Genomic DNA, 17,207 nt, shown 5'->3' with positions numbered 1-17,207 from the left:
CGGAGGTGGGGAGAAAAAGAAAATAAAGTGGAATCCCTCTGCTCTCACCCGTCAGGATCATTTGCTCTTTCTTAGTCACCAGTAATTTCCAGGGAACCCAGTAAACTCAGGCTAATTCCTTCAGAGTTGGGACTTCACCGGGGAAGGCAGCCTGCCTAACCGTGCAGCTAATTATGCAGCCCTGATCTTAGCTGAGCAGTTCATAATGAGATCGACTCCGTTGCTTCACTTCATCTTCTGATTCAAGTAACACATCATCTTTATGGAGCAACGCATTAATTCTTGTGGGCTTTTTGCTTGTCCAAGCAGCCATTTCCGTACTTCAACAGCATCCAGTCCAGAAAGCGTACGATCGTGCCGAGTGATGTCTTATGGCCCCTGTGTCTCTCCTAGTTCGGCGACTTGCTGTTTGAGGAGGAAGTGGAGCAGTGCGCGGACCTGTGTCAGCGAGTACTGCATCACTGCAGCAGCAGCATGGACGTCGCCCGGAGCCAAGCCTGCGCCACTCTCTACCTCCTCATGAGGTTCAGCTTTGGCGCCACCAGCGTAAGCGCCCAGGGCGACCCAGAATCAGCAGAGAGAGTCAATGCGAAGCCCTGGGGGAGGAAAAGTGTGCACTGTTGCAATTGACTTCTGCCACGTGGGAAGGAAACAGTTGGGCATGTAGATGGATGGCAGCTTTTGTTTGAATTTGCATCTAGAAGGAAACTATTAAGATTGATGAATGCAGTGGTTTCCATCCATGTGTTTCAATAAGAAATGAACAAATATGTGTAGATTCAAGGTTGTCATCTGTGGGAAAAAAAAATACAACAGAATTAGGACTTCAGAAGAGTTTGTCCTGTTTCTAAAATCTTATTGGTACCAGAATGACCTGTGGAAGAGAATTTGAAATGATCGCTATTATCTACACCTGAGTGTTAATTGAAGCTTAGCAGCCTTTGGAATTCAGCTTTATTACAGCACAGTCTTAGTTTGTCTAGATTTTAGTATGTTCTTTTGGAATTTACGTTTGTGGTCACGTTAATGAGCATGCTCAACTGATATGAAAAGATAACTTGGCCCATGGAAGAAAGGCAGGGCCCTCAGAATGTATTAGGTATAACTATTTAAAAGCCTTTAGGACATTCCTCAGAGGCCAGAGGCCCTTGGAATAGCCATACTTTTCCATGGGCCTAGAAGGAAAGGAGAAACAAAGTTGCTGCCTGCCCTGAGTCCAGAAATCTCAGAAATCTTCCCCATATAGATCCTGTTCCTCCTTGCAGTTTAAATAAAGTTCCAAGAAGAGGAATCTTGACACAAAGGGAGACATCCTGTGACCCAACTCTGTAGGAACCTTCCAGCCTTGCTGCACAGAGCTGGCCAGGTCCTCAATGAAAATTTAAAGGGAACTGACAGATTTATGTCAGGGCAATAGCCATTTAAACCAGTTAAACAACAGTATGAATCTTGAGCAAAGTATAGCTCATATTTCATTGGGAAAAAAAGGAAATGATTGAGACTGGGTTAAAGAAACACCGGAGAGTTATTTGTATCTGGCTCTACTGCCTTCAATTATCTACTAGCTGAGTGCCTCTTATTTGTTCCATCATTATTTTTTCCTGACTCAGAACTTTGCAAGAGTGAAGATGCAAGTAACCATGTCTCTGGCATCTTTGGTGGGAAAAGCACCAGACTTTAATGAGGAGTACCTGAGAAGATCCTTGAGGACAATCTTGGCCTATGCAGAAGAGGACACAGACATGCAGACCACTCCTTTCCCCATGCAGGTAGACTGAAGAGCATGCCTTGTGTGTGATCAGCCAGTTATAAACTTGTGTGTGTGTATGTATGTGTGTATATACACACACATACATATACATACTTATACATACATATATATGTGCGTGTATATATGTATGTAATATATAATTCCATATATTATGTAACATATGTAGTTATAGATTATATAACTTTTGTGAAATATATATATTATAATTATGTCATATGATACAGATAATTATATAACATATCATGATATATATTAGATGGAATCTAAGCTGCCTCCTACTTGGTATAAAAAGCCCTGATGTTCCAGAGTACAGTTGAGGGCTTTCAGGTTGCAAATAACTGAAACTAGTTCAAACTAATTTAACCAAAAAGGTGTTGGAGAGGGAAGATAGTATAACGATTCAGGACTAATTCATGGCTCCCAAGGGCCAACTCACATCTGGGCCTCGGAAGTGCCTGGACCTGCAAAGGTGAGGTCAAAGAGGATCCAGTCTAGACTCCCCTCACCTGTGATCTCTCCTGTCTTAGCGAAGCCTGTCCATGGCTGACCCTTGGACTTTCAATGCATCCTAACTTGTTACCATGGACTACAAAGCTGAGACTGTTTGGGGCGTACACTTTTTTTTGCAGGTGGAAGAACTTCTCTGCAATCTGAATAGCATCTTATATGACACAGTGAAAATGAGGGAATTTCAGGAAGATCCTGAGATGCTTATGGATCTCATGTACAGGTAAACTTTTCTGGTAAAATCAAAAGGGTGTCACTTAAGGATCTAGGGTTTGTCACTATGAAGTTTTTATGAATATAATGATCACAGGAAATGTGGGTACACTGTTTTGGCTGACATCCAAAACTGTACTTAGAAATTGGTAGAAAATCACCATTCAGAGGGTGTTGGTTCATGTACACGTTTTCAGAAAGATCTCCCTAATTTAAAGGGAGGTACTTATTTTTTGAAATTATTTTCTACTTACCATAGAATGAGAGAAAAGAACTATCAACTGTTACATGAATTATTTCTGAAATGTTTTTCCACTTACATTCAGACATACATGGAAGTTTTATTTAGAAATCATATTTTACTCTGTCGTTTAAAATTTTGCCTTATAGTCCTTGTTTTAGGAGAAACTACTTACAAAGGCAAAATTGTTCTGATGCGATGTCATAAGAAGGATAGTACTTTTGTCTTCTGTTTTTTTTTGCGAGAAAAGAAGAAAATTGCTAGAGCTCCATTCAAATAGACATCATTTTATCAGGGTTTTTTCCCCCATAAATCTTTAACTAAATCATAGCATCCTTGGCGTCCTGCACACCCCAAAGATGGAATGAAAACAGCTGGACTGATAGATGTTTGCCTTTTCTCTCATTCTCTGAACATGTAGGCAAAACTCTTAACGGGAAAAAAAGTGGCCATACACAATAGAAAAACAGTGTCACTAACCCGTTGTCCTTGAAACTTTCTCAACCCATCTTCAGAATTGCCAAGAGTTACCAGACGTCTCCTGATCTGCGGCTGACCTGGCTCCAGAACATGGCGGAGAAGCACACCAAGAGGAAGTGCTACACAGAGGCTGCCATGTGCCTGGTGCACGCGGCTGCCTTAGTGGCTGAATATCTGAGCATGTTGGAGGACCACAGCTACCTGCCCGTGGGCAGCGTCAGCTTTCAGGTGTGGGGCAAGTTTAGCTTTTCCTTTAGCGCAGTGGTTCTCAACTGGGGGCATTTGACGGTCTCTGAAGACATTTTAGGTTGTTACAACTGAGGGTGGGAAGGTGAGTGCTACTGACACTTAATAGGTATAAACCAGGGATGCTGCTGAACACCCTACAATGCATAGGATGCATAGGATAGCTCCCACCACAAAGAATTATCTGGCCCCAAACATCAGTAGTGCGAAGGTTGAAAAAAACCTGCTTTAGTGTATTAAATTTGCCTCTTCTAATTGCTTTACCATCTTGGGTTTTTAAAAAAAATTGTTTACAATAAATGTAGAGTCGATAGGCACTTTAGACATTCCCAAACACTTTCACGTCCATGATTTCATTTGACCTTCCCCATAAACCAGTGAAACAGACAGATAGAGAAGGTATTATTACTCCCACTTCACAGATAAACTGAGACAGCAACTTTTCTAAGGTCATTTAAACCCTTTCTCAAAGACTTGTAGTTGGCACAGTATACTGACAACTGTGAAAGTATTTTTTCTAAATATTGGAGAAATTATTTCCCTCAGGGCCCATTCCTTTGATTACACTCCCCAACTCTGTAATATCCTCCTCACTAATCTAAAATCAAGAAAGAACCAACTTGGGACTTCCCTGGTGGCGCAGTGGTTAAGAATCCGCCTGCCAGTGCAGGGCACACGGGTTCGACCCCTGGTCCGGGAAGATCATGCCACAGAGCAACTAAGCCCGTGCGCCACAACTACTGAGCCTGCATTCTCGAGCCCGCAAGCTACAACTGCTGAAGCCCGCGCACCTAGAGCCCATGCTCCGCAGCAAGAGAAGCCACCGCAATGAGAAGCACACCTCAACAAAGAGTAACCCCCTCGCTGCAACTAGAGAAAGCCCGCACGCAGCAACGAAGACCCAACGCAGCCAAAAATAAATAAAATAAATAAATAAATTTATTTTAAAAAAAAGAAAGGAAGAACCAGATTGACCTGGGAAGGGAAAAGGCTGAATCAATACTGTCTTAGGATGAGCTGAATATTACCCATAGTTAGCAGAGGGAAGTTGTCTGCTAGGCCTGAAAATTGGTTCAGGCTGGGATGCTCAGTGGCCACTTGGACTGTTTTGGCTGAGTAGTTTAAAACAGTCTTTAGAGGAAACAAAAAATTTTACGAGTACTTTTAGAGGCATAATCTGTAGAAATGACAATCCCTGAAACCTGTAACAATATAGTACAGTAAGAGCCCTTTTCAAGCCAGACTCACAAAGTCATTTACAAGTGTTTGGATTATTCTTGTTTGAATTTTCATGACTGATTTTATAAAAGGCTCTGTTCTCATTGTTGCTCTTCAATACAACTTTGTGATGCTGTGTGAACCAGAAAGAGAGGACAATTCAAAGTAGCTTTCCCAGGCTTATAGAGTAAGGCACAAAAACTGTTGCTGGTAGAGTTTTTTGTTGTTGTTGTTTTTTAATTTATATTTTATATAGAGTTTTTTTTTATTTATTTTATTTTATTTTATTTATTTTTGGCTGCATTGGGTCCTCGTTGCTGTGCACGGACTTTAGTTGCGGCGAGCGGGGGCTACTCCTCGCCGCAGTGCACAGGCGTCTCACTGCAGTGGCCTCTCCTGCTGCGGAGCACAGGCTCTAGGACCATGGGCTTCAGTAGTTGTGGCACGCAGGCTCTAGAGTGCAGGCTCAGTAGTTGTGGTGCATGGACTTAGTTGCTCCGCGGCATGTGGGATCTTCCCAGACCAAGGCTCGAATCCGAGTCCCCTGCATTGGCAGGCGGACTCCCAACCACTGCACCACCAGGGAAGCCCATACAGATTGTTTTGAGCTGAGCAGCTTCAAGTCCTTCTGAATTCAACAGAGTGCTTCTCCTCTTTGGGGAGAAATGAGTAAAGGGTGGAGAGATGAAGGAAGTGGTCCTTGGTTTTCTTTTTCATTCTTGGAAGAGGCATTGGAATTATTCACATCAATAAAAGTTATCCTGAATACTGTTCACCAGGCAATCTGGGTATTGCCTCATACTGCTAATTCCTCCTTTCTTATGGTCTTCAGTAACAATAGTATTTATTCTATCATTTTATTCTCAGCAAACAAATTTTATTCTCAATTCAGGAATGTTCATTATAAAGCCAAAAATTTAATTCTTATCCAAAAAGCATAAAAAATCATCTGATTTTGAATCACACAAAAGTGAAGAAAGGTATAAAAATCAATTTTAGACATATTTGCTTTTTTGTAAAATTTATTTTGGCCATATGATATTAGCAAGGATAAATATTATAAGTGCTACTCTTTCAATTACCAGAGATCTCTGGGTTTAACACTTAATGTGGAATTATATCAACCTCTTGTCTTGTTTCATTACTATTGCTTATAAATTCTTTTTAATTTGCTTATAGTAAGTCATGCCAAGGTGAGTAGAATAGTTATTCTAGAAACAACAGAAAAACTCCACATTGTCCCTACACGGGAGCATATAGCTCTATTTTTTCATAGATCTTTATCCACATATTCATTCTTTTAGGTGATATTTATTGAGCACTTATTCTGTCCTCATGAACTTTACATTCCAGCCAGGGAGAGTGGCATCATACAGTTAATTCTTCCATTTCTTATTCAATTTCAATTATGATAAATGCTGTAATAAAGAGGTACAAGATGCTGTGAGTGTTTATCACGTGACTCAGCCTGGGGGTCATGGAACGCTCAGAAAGATGAGGAACGGGAGGGCGAAGCAGAAGGAACTGTGAAGAATGAGGTCTTCAAAATACACAGAACATGGTGAGTTAGGTGTTCTCAGCTACAGAAGAGAAGCCAAATTATGTTGATGCTTATGAGCCAATTCTCTTTTCTCTCAAATGAGACATACCAAATCTTTTTGGAAATGTGTGCTTGCAAGTGACAGAATACCTAACCCAGACGGACCTAAGGTAAAAAATGGAATCTATCAGCTTGCATGAGAGAGATGAGTCTGGAGTAGCACCTGCCAAACTGGACCTAGGGGTCCAAACAATGTCGTCAGACCTCAGTGTCATCATCACTTCCTGTCTCTGCTTTCTGTTATGTCAGCTTCATTATTCATAGGCTTCCCACACTCATTGAGAGATATTTATGTTTACATCTTCCCAGGTTCAGGTCCAGGAGAATAGAGAAATGCCTCATTTGTAGCAGTTGCAGAGACAGTCTCAGTGCATCTTATTGGCTCTGACGGGGTCATATGCTCATCTCTGAACCAATCATAGTGGCCAGAGACATGGAATGCTGTGATTGGCTGAGCCAGAGCCAGAGTTGAGGTCCACACCTGGAGTTATGGATGGTTTCTCAGGAGGCTTTACTTTATAGAAGGATGAAGGAATTCTGGGCAGCATTAACTACAGATGTCTGGTGTTGATTTCTTAAATGCTGTGTGCTTTAGTTTTCAACCTTGTTCTTCTCCAGTAAAATTGAATTTTTTGAAAAGAATTATAAACTGGAGATAAATAAATCTGTGCAAGGAAAATAACTCTGAGGCCACAGAATTCCAAGGAACTGAGATCATTGAAATTCTGTGCCCCAGAGTGCAATATTTATTCCACAAATGTAGATATGGATACATTCTCACATAACTGCTGTTACTTTCACCTCCCTAATTCTGAAGCCAGGAAAGTCTGCCCAGAATCTTTTCCCTCTGACGACAGCTAATAAGACTGCATAACTGCAAATATATTCCTCTACACGTGGAAAATTGCATACAATACTAACAGTATTCATTTCTTGGGTTATTAGATTCTTTCAACTGAATCTCTTGGACCTTTTATCATTTCCAATTCAGAAACATCATAATAGAAAGACCAGGTTTGAAAGAAAGGCTGGCCACAAAAGGTTCTGAAAGCCTCCTGTATTCCTAAAACTACCTTATAATTTTGGATATGAAGATACAGGACTGTAACAACTCTCTCTTCCTTGACTGCTAAGGATGAGTCACTTGATCTTGCTAGCCAGGCCGACGAGAGGCAGACAGATTTTACTTCTCTAGCCAACTCTGGTCAGTTGGTAGTGGCTGAATGGGGTACCATGCTGAGAAGAATTTTGAGACCATATCCAAGCTTCAGGGAAAAGAGTACTATAATTAATTAGTTCTGTCTGCCATGAGTGTAGGCATAAAAGGAATGGCAAATGTGCTACCTGTATGCAAGTCCTAAGCTACAAAGGTTTCCAGTTTCTTTTATGTTCCATATTCATTTCTTCTATATCCATGAGACAGGTTGAAGAAAATGATTCTTGACCTGTCAAAAGTAAGAGAGTCACTGCCAGAGCCAGAACTGGGGTGAGGTGAGTAAGGCACATGAAGTGCAGAATTTAAGGAAGCACTCACTCTTGGGGTCAAGCAAGTTCAGGGTCACGACTTACAGGACCCTGAGAGTGAGTGTTCCCTAAATTTTGTTTTCACCTTGTTCACCCTAATCCTGGCCCTGATCACTGCATTCTCTATGAGACTTTAAACTCTATGGTTTATGTAAAAGAAAAGTGTGTAGAAAGGAACAAAATGTTTGGGGGGAGAAAAAAAATAGTAACTGCTGCATTGCCATAAAGATTTCATAAAGAAGACCTTCTCATTTGCAATTGTCATATGATATTATGGCCGTTCACCTAAAAGCCAAGTCAGTCGTAGCAAGTACTTCAGAGGGTCACTCAGCTGGTGAAACAACGAGTCTAGTTAACTGTTCGTTGGCCTTTGGCTTTTAAAAACCACGATCCCTGCTGGACGTCCCTTAGGGTCCTTTCTCTAAAGCAACTCAACTATTGTTACATTGAAGTAAGTGTCCTTTCTGTATCTCCCAATAGTTAAAAAGAAAAGAAAATCTTGAGTTTTGAAGGCCAGTTGTTCTGTGCATTCTTTCAAAATGAGTGGCAGCCAAAGGCTCTTCTGGGTGGAGTTACAGACCTTGTATCATCAGGGATGGTGAGGACCTTGGAGTCACGGCTTCCTCCTCCATGCGTTATGGGTTCCTGTGGTGCCTTTGTTAGTCGGATTCCCCTGTTCTCCTGGCTCATACTGTGATCTCTTTCAGAATATTTCTTCCAACGTGCTGGAGGAGTCTGCGGTCTCTGATGACACCCTGTCGCCGGACGAGGACGGGGTGTGCTCCGGCCGGTACTTCACCGAGAGCGGCCTGGTGGGCCTCCTGGAGCAGGCGGCCGAGCTCTTTAGCACGGTCAGTGCACACAGCTGTCCGGGCTTCCACAGTCAGCCTGGACTCTGGTGTCTGTGCCCTGCGTGCCGGTCTTAACGTCCAGCCAGTCCCACTTCATGCTGACACCGCGTGCAGGGGCGTGCAGGGCAGGGGAGGGGCTGGAGGACTTTGACGTATGTAAATTGCCTCAGCTCTCAGGGAGGCGAGAAGGCCTTTCATCACTGCAATATTCTGGTTTTCACTGCACGCTCACTGGCTGGGCAGCAGTTTCACAGTATTATTTCCATTTAACAGAGGTGGAAACTAAGCCACAAAGAGGGGAAATGGCTTGCCCAGGGTTACACAATAAATCACGAGGCATGTTCTCACTCTCTTATTTTCCCTCTCTTTGAAAAAAGGGACTCCTCAGGATCGTCACAGACCAGGGACAGCTCAGAGAAATGTGGGAGTGGAAGCCACGGAGACTCCCCTCATTAACCTAATCTGGGTCTAAACACTCCTAATAAGAGAAAAATATATAGAGATTAAAAATATATAGATTAAGTCATTGAGATTCAGGGCAGGGAAGAAAGTATGTTGTTCATTTTCATAGTTTCCCTACTCCCTCAAATTTGTTTTTTTTTTAAATAAATTTATTTATTTTATTTATTTATTTTTGGCTGCACTGGGTCTTCGTTGCTGCTCGCGGGCTTTCTCTAGTTGCAGCAAGTAGGGGCTAGTCTTCGTTGTGGCGCGCGGGCTTCTCACTGCTGTGGCTTCTCTTGTTGCGGAGCACGGGCTCTAGGCACGCGGGCTTCCGTAGTTCTGGCACGTGGGCTTAGTAGTTGTGGCTCGCAGGCTCCAGAGTGCAGGCTCAGCAGCTGTGGCGCACGGGCCCAGCTGCTCCGCAGCATGTGGGATCTTCCCGGACCAGGGCTCGAACCCATGTCCCCTGCATTGGCAGGCGGATTCTTAACGACTGTGCCACCAGGGAAGCCCGCCCTCAAATTTTAAGCCAAGCAGATATTTAATACTTCACTCTGTTTAGCTGATCCAGTTTTGTTTTCATCTTGATATTTTTCTTTCTTCTCTACTTTTCATTTCCAAGTTTCCATCCTACAATCTATGTATTTTAATTATTATTTTGACTGTCTTCTCTTTTTCCAGCTTTCCCTTTCAGAATTCACATAAAGTCCAAGATACTCTTGTTTTTCCTGGAATTCTAGAAAACCAGGTAGTTAGACCCCTAACTCTTTTCAGGCATGCAATGAACATCTGGCTACAGGAGGACCCCTGGTGACATTGAAATATGCTAAAGCTGCCTTCCTGAATTGTTCTTAGTTCCTGTTGCCAGTCTCCTGTCCTATTTTTTTCCCCAGGAAACCCCTTTTTCCAACTTAACATTATCAAATAGGACCATTTAGTGTGTCTAGTTCAGTTTGAATGCTACAACCATCCCAAAGATGCTCAGACTTTATTCCTGCTCTATAAAATATTGTGGTGCCAGTAATAAATCCATTCTCCAATGCCTAATGCATTCTGGTTGCTCTTTTAAGTTTCCAGTGGATTAAATTCTCTTTGATTTTTTTCTCCTCTTTCCAAGGGAGGACTGTACGAGACGGTCAATGAGGTCTACAAGCTGGTCATCCCCATCCTGGAAGCTCATCGAGACTTCCGGAAGCTGACCTCCACCCACGAAAAGCTGCAGAAGGCCTTTGACAGCATCATTAGCAAGGTAGCGGGGGGATCCTGGCTAACAGGTCCTATAATCTGGCAGCAGGTGACCCTGTCTCAGAGATGCTTAGCCCTCCTTCCTCTCTAGGGAGTGATTTACCTTAAGGACATCATTACTGTAGCTCCCTCCTATCAAACGGAAGAGGGCTGAGAATAGACAGAGTACCGTAATTCAAACCGTGAAAGAAGGCAGCTTGAATTACTTTACAACCGGGAATGTGAAAATCTTAAATTCACTTAAGAGACGTCCTAGAAATCTTTCATGGCATTTGTTTTTTTGCTATTATTTCCCAAGTTTATTCCATAAACATTAAAAAAAATTTCAAAGGAGTGAATTCTGTTTGTATTAGCCACAGGAATAAAATGCTTTATAACCCAACAATAAAAGACTCCTGCCCTCTCATCTCAATGGATCCTCATGAATTACATAACTAAGGAGAGGTTTTCTTATTTTGTTCATCAGGGTCATAAGAGAATGTTTGGAACCTACTTTCGAGTTGGTTTCTATGGATCCAAATTTGGGGACTTGGATGAGAAAGAATTCATTTACAAAGAGCCTGCAATTACCAAGCTCCCTGAGATCTCTCATAGACTAGAGGTAAGACAAGTGATTCCGGGTGATTGACATTGTGTACTTTACACCAACAGGTCAGAGTGGGTCATTACAACAAAACCAAGAGTCATGGATTCCTCATTGATCCATATATAAAGTTTCCCACATTGCTTGTATAATATCAAGATATTAGGTGAGATCATGAGGTAAAGCAAGATAAGGATAGCTTTCCCCTAAGATTCTGTACATACTTTTCAAACTTTGTAAGTTTATATGGTGAATATTTATTTTCAGGAGCATCCAAATTCAATCAGTGTCATGTGCTTTCTTATAAACCTTTCCAAATTTTAGTAATAGTTTTTCAGCTTGAAGTTTATCATCTTGACTGTGAAGTCATAGGGTCAGATTATCAAATTACCCCTAGAAAATGCTGTGGTCATCCTTTTGGTGTCACCAGACACTTCCCACTTCTGACATGGAGAAGCTTGACTATAGGCCCACTGTGACCTGGAACAAATGAACTCTCCCTGCTGACCAAGGAGCACCCCTCTTTGGATAATCAGAGCCGGTGTCGCATTCCATGGGCTGGCAGCCCCTATCCAACCTGCTGTTTACATTTGATCCATAATGTAGCAGAAGAGAGCAGCATGTTCTTGGAGGAAAGGCTGGAGAAAAGGAGAAACAACACAGAGAAAAGCAAGAAAAAAAGAAACAGACGTTGAAAGGGCCAAGCACTAAGAACTCAGGAGGAAAGTCAAGGGGTGCCCTCAAAACAAAACCATCTCAGACTGAATAACTGGGGTCCCCTGAACTGCTGACAACAACCAGAGATTCACTTCTTTGCTTTCTTGCTATTGCTTTGAATTTATGCCCTTTCGTGGCTGTCAAACCTAAAACACGTTCATTGTCAAATTGATCTATCCATGCCAAATGAGACAAGAGACTTTAATCCTTACTTGACCCAAAGAAGCCATGGCTCAGAGTGGTTGGGTGACTTGCCCAAAGTCGTTCAGCTCATGAGAGGAATTAGCAATTGACCCCAGGCCACTTGGTTCCCTAATATGTTTCCCCAATTTAGTACTAGAAGCATATATTTTATCTTCCTGTGCACTGTGGTTTGTCCCATTATGGGAAGCCTGGTGACCTCCAAGACCCTAGGGTACAAAAGGCAAGAAGTAAATAGTTCCATGCCCCTGGAGCATCTTTAGGAAATATGATGATGTTGGTTGAATTAGATGTCAAGCATACAGTTTATAGGGAAGCATATATCAGTTTGCAGTGCTGGACTTCCTTATGTTTTTATTTTTGTCTCAGGAAATGCTGAACTTGCCTCATTAGCTCAGAGGGACTTTCAGTAATCAAAGAGCACATTCTCCCTTACATTTGTTCCAAACGTATTCCACTTCTGAGAGACAAAGAGTTGCAGTATATTAAAATAACCTTTATAATCTGTTGGTTTCTCTTGCCTAGGGATTTTATAGTCAATGTTTTGGTGCGGAATTTGTGGAAGTGATAAAAGACTCTGCTCCTGTGGACAAAACCAAGTTGGACCCTAACAAGGTATGGGAAAATTGCAAAAAATAACCATCAGGCTCTGATTCCCTTTGTTCTACACCCAAAAACATAACATGACCACCTCTGTCTGGACTCTTCAAGTCATTACAATGCAGCCAAATTTTTTTTGTCTACGGTTTAACTACTATTTGGTTAGGTCTTAAAGAAACAATACTCAAAGGCAGGGATCATAATAGGAGCTACCAGTTATTAAAGATCATCTGTGTGCCTCACACTACATTAGACCCTTTACGTACATCATTTCATTTCATCCTCCTAAAGCCCTTTGAAATAAGTGTTGTTATTCCTATTTTACAGATGAGAAAAGAAAGGGTAAGCAACTTTCCAAGATCATGCAAGTGTCAAAACCAGTATTCAAACTCAGAGTCTGTCATCCTCAAATCTGCACTTTTTTTTTTAAAGAAGATTCTTTTTTAAAAAATATTTATTTATTTATTTTTGACCGTGTTGGGTCTTCATTGCTGCGCGCGGGCTTTCTCTAGTTGCAGTGAGCGGGGGCTACTCTTCATTGCAGTGCGCAGGCTTCTCATTGTGGAGGCTTTTCTTGTTGTGGAGCACGGGCTCTAGGCGCGCGGGCTTCAGTAGTTGTGGCTCGCAGGCTCTAGAGCGCAGACAGTTGTGGCCTATGAGCTTAGTTGCTCTGCGGCATGCGGGATCTTCCCGGACCAGGGTTCTTTTCAATGACCAGCCACCACCCTGAAGCCATCTAGGGACCCACCATGAATTACCTCATGAGAATAACAAAGACACTTCTATCACTTAGAAAATTCCAAGGATTTTTGAAGATCTGTGCCAGGAAAGAAGGACAAAGGCCAGATACATTCTTTATTATACCACAGGGTGATGCCTGCCTGCTCAGCCCAGCTCACAGACAGATATGCACATGAGAGAGCTTTCTAAGCTGCTGGAAATAATGCAAGTTCAAGATATTTTTAAGGGCTGAGGGACAGAGGAGCAGTCATCATCTGGCAGGCCTATAAAATGAAGAGTTCAAACTCTTCTCTCAGTTCTGTCCTCCAGGATATTATGAAGATGATGCAAGTAGGGAGAAGTGTCCAAATCTAAGAGTTTGTTTTTCTACACATTTCAAAGGACTCCCTCACTTCAGATACACTCCCTAATCTAGCCTGGAAGCAATAACTCTGGTAAGTAGCTGAGCTAAGCTTCACACAGAAATGTTTGACGTCTTTGAAAGACAGGATTGGCTGTGTGCCCACGGTGATCTGTGCACAGCACACGCCACGTAGAGTTACCAGTGACGTCCCTGACGCGGTGCTCTTTTCTCCTCTGTTAAAACGCCCAAAGTAGGTTGTGAGAGTTTTAAATGAGAATCTGCAGCCAGAATTACAACCAGATTTCATCACACTCAGTAGTGATTTATGGTCTGAGGTCAGTGACCTCATCCATCCGTTTCAGTGGGTGGGTGTTGCAGTGACTATAGTCATTGTCATTCTCTTTTTTTCTTTTAATAAATTTATTTATTTATTTATTTATTTATTTATTTATTTTTGGCTGAGTTGGGTCCTCGTTGCTGTGCGCGGGCTTCCTCTCCTTGCGGCAAGCGGGGGCCACTCCCCGCTGTGGCGCACAGACCTCTCACCGCGGTGCCTTCTCCCCTTGTGGAGCATGGGCTCCAGGCTCACCGGCTTCCGTAGCTGTGGCACGTGGGCTCAGCAGCCGTGGCTCACGGGTTCTAGAGCGCAGGCGCAGCAGGTGTGGCGCTCGGGCCCAGCTGCTCCGCGGCATGTGGAATCTTCCCGGACCAGGGCTCGAACCCGTGTCCCCTGCATTGGCAGGTGGACCCTCAACCACTGCGCCACCAGGGAAGCCCAAGGCCTTCTTTTTAAATAAGTGCTCTTCTTCATAGTATGTTTGTGTGGGTTCATGTGTATGTGTGTACATTTTTTAAATGAAATACATGCAGTAAAATTCACTTTTTTGGTGTTTATTTCTATGAATTTTGACAAGCACACGGAGCCACCACCAAAATCAGACACAGAAAAGTTCCATCACCCCAAAATATTTCCCCATGCCGCTTTGTAGTCATTCCCTCCCTCTGTTTTCAGCCCCTGACAGTCACTAATCTGTATTCTGCCTTTGTAGTTTTGCTTTTTCCAGAATGCCACATAAATGGAATTATATAGTGAATAAATGGAATCATATAGCCTTTTGAATCTGGCTTCTTTCACTTAGCGCAATACATTTAAGATTCATCCATCTTGTAATGGTTCATTCCTTTTTATTGCGGAGTAGTATTCTGTTGTAAGGATGTACCACCGTTTGTTTATCCATTCCCCACTTGAGGGGCATTTGGGTTGTTCCTATTTTTTGTCTATTATGAATAATGCTGCTATAGACATTCGTGTACAGGGTTTAGTGTAAACACAAGTTTTCATTTCTATTGGGCACATGCCGCGGAGTGGGATTGCTGGGTCGTATGGTCAGTATAATGTAACTATGTAAGAAACTGCCACCTGTTTCCTAAGGTGGCTGCACCATGGTGCATTCCCACCATCAATGTATGAACACTCCAGCCGCTCCCCATCCTTCTCAGCCCTCGGTATTGTCCGTTTTCTTTAGTTTGGCCATTCTAATAAACATGCAGTGGTCATAGTTTTCTGAAAAGGAAAGTTTTGCTTCTTCTGAATAGCAGTTGGCAAACTCTCATACCAAGTTTTCAGTTGGATCAGCAACTCTGCTAGGAGGGGCAGCTTGTGGACCTGACTTCCCACGGGCACACTCCCGTCCCTTTGCCCAGTCTTGTCTCTCATATCCCTGGCATGGAGAGGAAGGATGGCCGATGGCTGATGTCTCGCCCGATGCTCTCAGCTTCCGTGGCTTTTGTGAGCGCAGAGGGGTGGTGCTGCCACTCTGTGTTCCGCGTGCCCCCCAGCGCATCCTGGGCGGTAGTCTGCAGACCAGCTCACCCCTTGCCTTTCCCCCCCTTTCAGGCCTACATCCAGATCACTTTTGTGGAGCCCTACTTTGATGAGTATGAGATGAAAGACAGGCTAACCTACTTTGAGAAGAATTTCGATCTGCGGAGGTTTATGTACACCACCCCCTTCACCCTGGAGGGCCGGCCTCGGGGAGAGCTGCACGAGCAGTACCGGCGGAACACTGTCCTGACCACCATGCACGCCTTCCCCTACATCAAGACCAGGATCAGGGTCATCCAGAAGGAGGAGGTAAAGGCACTGGAGGGCATGGGCTCTGGACGGAGGCCACCACTGAGTGAGTGGGCCTGGGTCATCTCCCAGGATGACACACAAACCTCCTTCATGCTCCTTCATGGCAGACTCGAGTGAAAATCTGAAAAGGGATGCCTTTGAAATATTATTATGGTGGTTATCCTCTCACTCTCATGGTGCCAGGGAATCCCATTTAGGCAGCTACATGTTTTATAGCACACTTTATATGTAAGTATTTCCTATTTTAAAGTTATATCTTTAACATACATATATGTACACAATTATAATACTTACTATGTCTTTCTATTTTAATGTTAAATTTACATGAAATATAAAAGCTTACAATATTTTATATTAGATTTTTATATATTTAAAAGCTTACATGTGATTCAGGCAGCGTTCTGTTGTTAATCGTCAGAGGCAGGAACAGCAAGTGAGCAGCCCCAAGGAGCTGGTGTTGAGCTGGAAGAGGGCACCATGCCAGTCAGACAGGAGACCAGTTGTCTTCTAGCCCCCAGCATCCTCCTGTGACATTGCACAAGGCACTTATCTTCATTCAGTTTCCTTATCTAAATGTTGATACAGGGAAGACCTCTTTCTTTTTTCTGGTTCCATGTGTAGCAGAAGTCTTCAAATTCATTGTAATGACACTGATCAAGAAAATGTCTCAAGCTACAGAACTGCTCAAAATTAGACATACTGTAAACATTTTCTTTTACTTTAAAACATAAACATGTGCACTTATTTGTCATTCATTTTGTGTAGAGCCACAGCCTTGTCTGTGATTTAGGGTTGGCTGATCATGATTCAGCACTGTCTTTCTTGTATAAACCATATGCAATGTCCACCCATATGCAATGTCCACGATGTTCAGTTTTGGTTTCTGTAAAGCAGAGTGAGAGCTTAAAGATCCTTGTTAAACAATATAAGAGCAGAATGCTTCTGGATTTTTATGATTTTTTTTTCCCCCTAGCCTTTTACCGTTGTCTTGTGCACACCTAATAAGACAGGAATCTTTTATAGCAACTTGCTTTCATGACATCTTGCCCAAGCGTTAGCTTGGTTTTCATAGAAACAACTCTTCTTCTTTCCACAGCCATAGTTCACCAGTTTATGCATTACTGAATTAGATTAGGTCATTAAAATAACAAGTGTAACAGGCATAAGCAAGTTGGTGAACAAACACTGATGAGTTGTGAATACACACCTCCTTGGCAGGACCACAGGGACTGAGGTTACTGGAGAGCCACCCACCAGCTCAAGTGTTCAGCAATCACATCAGAGAGTGGTTTTCACAGAGGGCAAAGGAAGCCAGAACTGATGACTCAGCTAAGAGAAGGTTTGTTTAGAAGGCATCTGCTGTATTTCTTACTGTTTTAGACTTTTGAGCACTAGGGCATGTCGGCACAGCACAGAAATAAACTCATGGTCCCAGTAAGAGTCCTCACAATTTTTCTGGGCCATTTGTAGTTCCCTAAGAACCTCAGTGTGTTAGTTTGTTAGAGCTGGTGTAACCAAGTACCACCGACTGGGTGGCTTAAACAA

The 17,207-nt window shown here is 42.8% G+C and overlaps 1 protein-coding gene across 2 annotated transcripts in view; it reads left to right on the top strand.

Moving 5' to 3' along the window:
• DOCK8 (dedicator of cytokinesis 8) overlaps positions 1-17,207 on the top strand; it is a 224,329-nt gene that overhangs the window by 191,603 nt on the left and 15,519 nt on the right. For both annotated transcript variants that reach the window (XM_007182233.3, XM_007182234.2), the window contains exons 36-44: positions 394-546; positions 1,611-1,769; positions 2,401-2,501; positions 3,248-3,440; positions 8,508-8,651; positions 10,213-10,344; positions 10,807-10,941; positions 12,367-12,456; positions 15,423-15,659. In XM_007182233.3, the coding sequence (XP_007182295.1) occupies positions 394-546; positions 1,611-1,769; positions 2,401-2,501; positions 3,248-3,440; positions 8,508-8,651; positions 10,213-10,344; positions 10,807-10,941; positions 12,367-12,456; positions 15,423-15,659 (1,344 nt within the window). The remainder of the gene's footprint in view (positions 1-393; positions 547-1,610; positions 1,770-2,400; positions 2,502-3,247; positions 3,441-8,507; positions 8,652-10,212; positions 10,345-10,806; positions 10,942-12,366; positions 12,457-15,422; positions 15,660-17,207) is intronic.

Source organism: Balaenoptera acutorostrata, chromosome 6 (genome assembly GCF_949987535.1).
Source record: "Balaenoptera acutorostrata chromosome 6, mBalAcu1.1, whole genome shotgun sequence".
NCBI classification, from domain to species: Eukaryota; Metazoa; Chordata; class Mammalia; order Artiodactyla; family Balaenopteridae; genus Balaenoptera; species Balaenoptera acutorostrata.
Note: the sequence above shows the minus strand (reverse complement) of the source record. Positions and strands in the feature narration are given on the sequence as shown.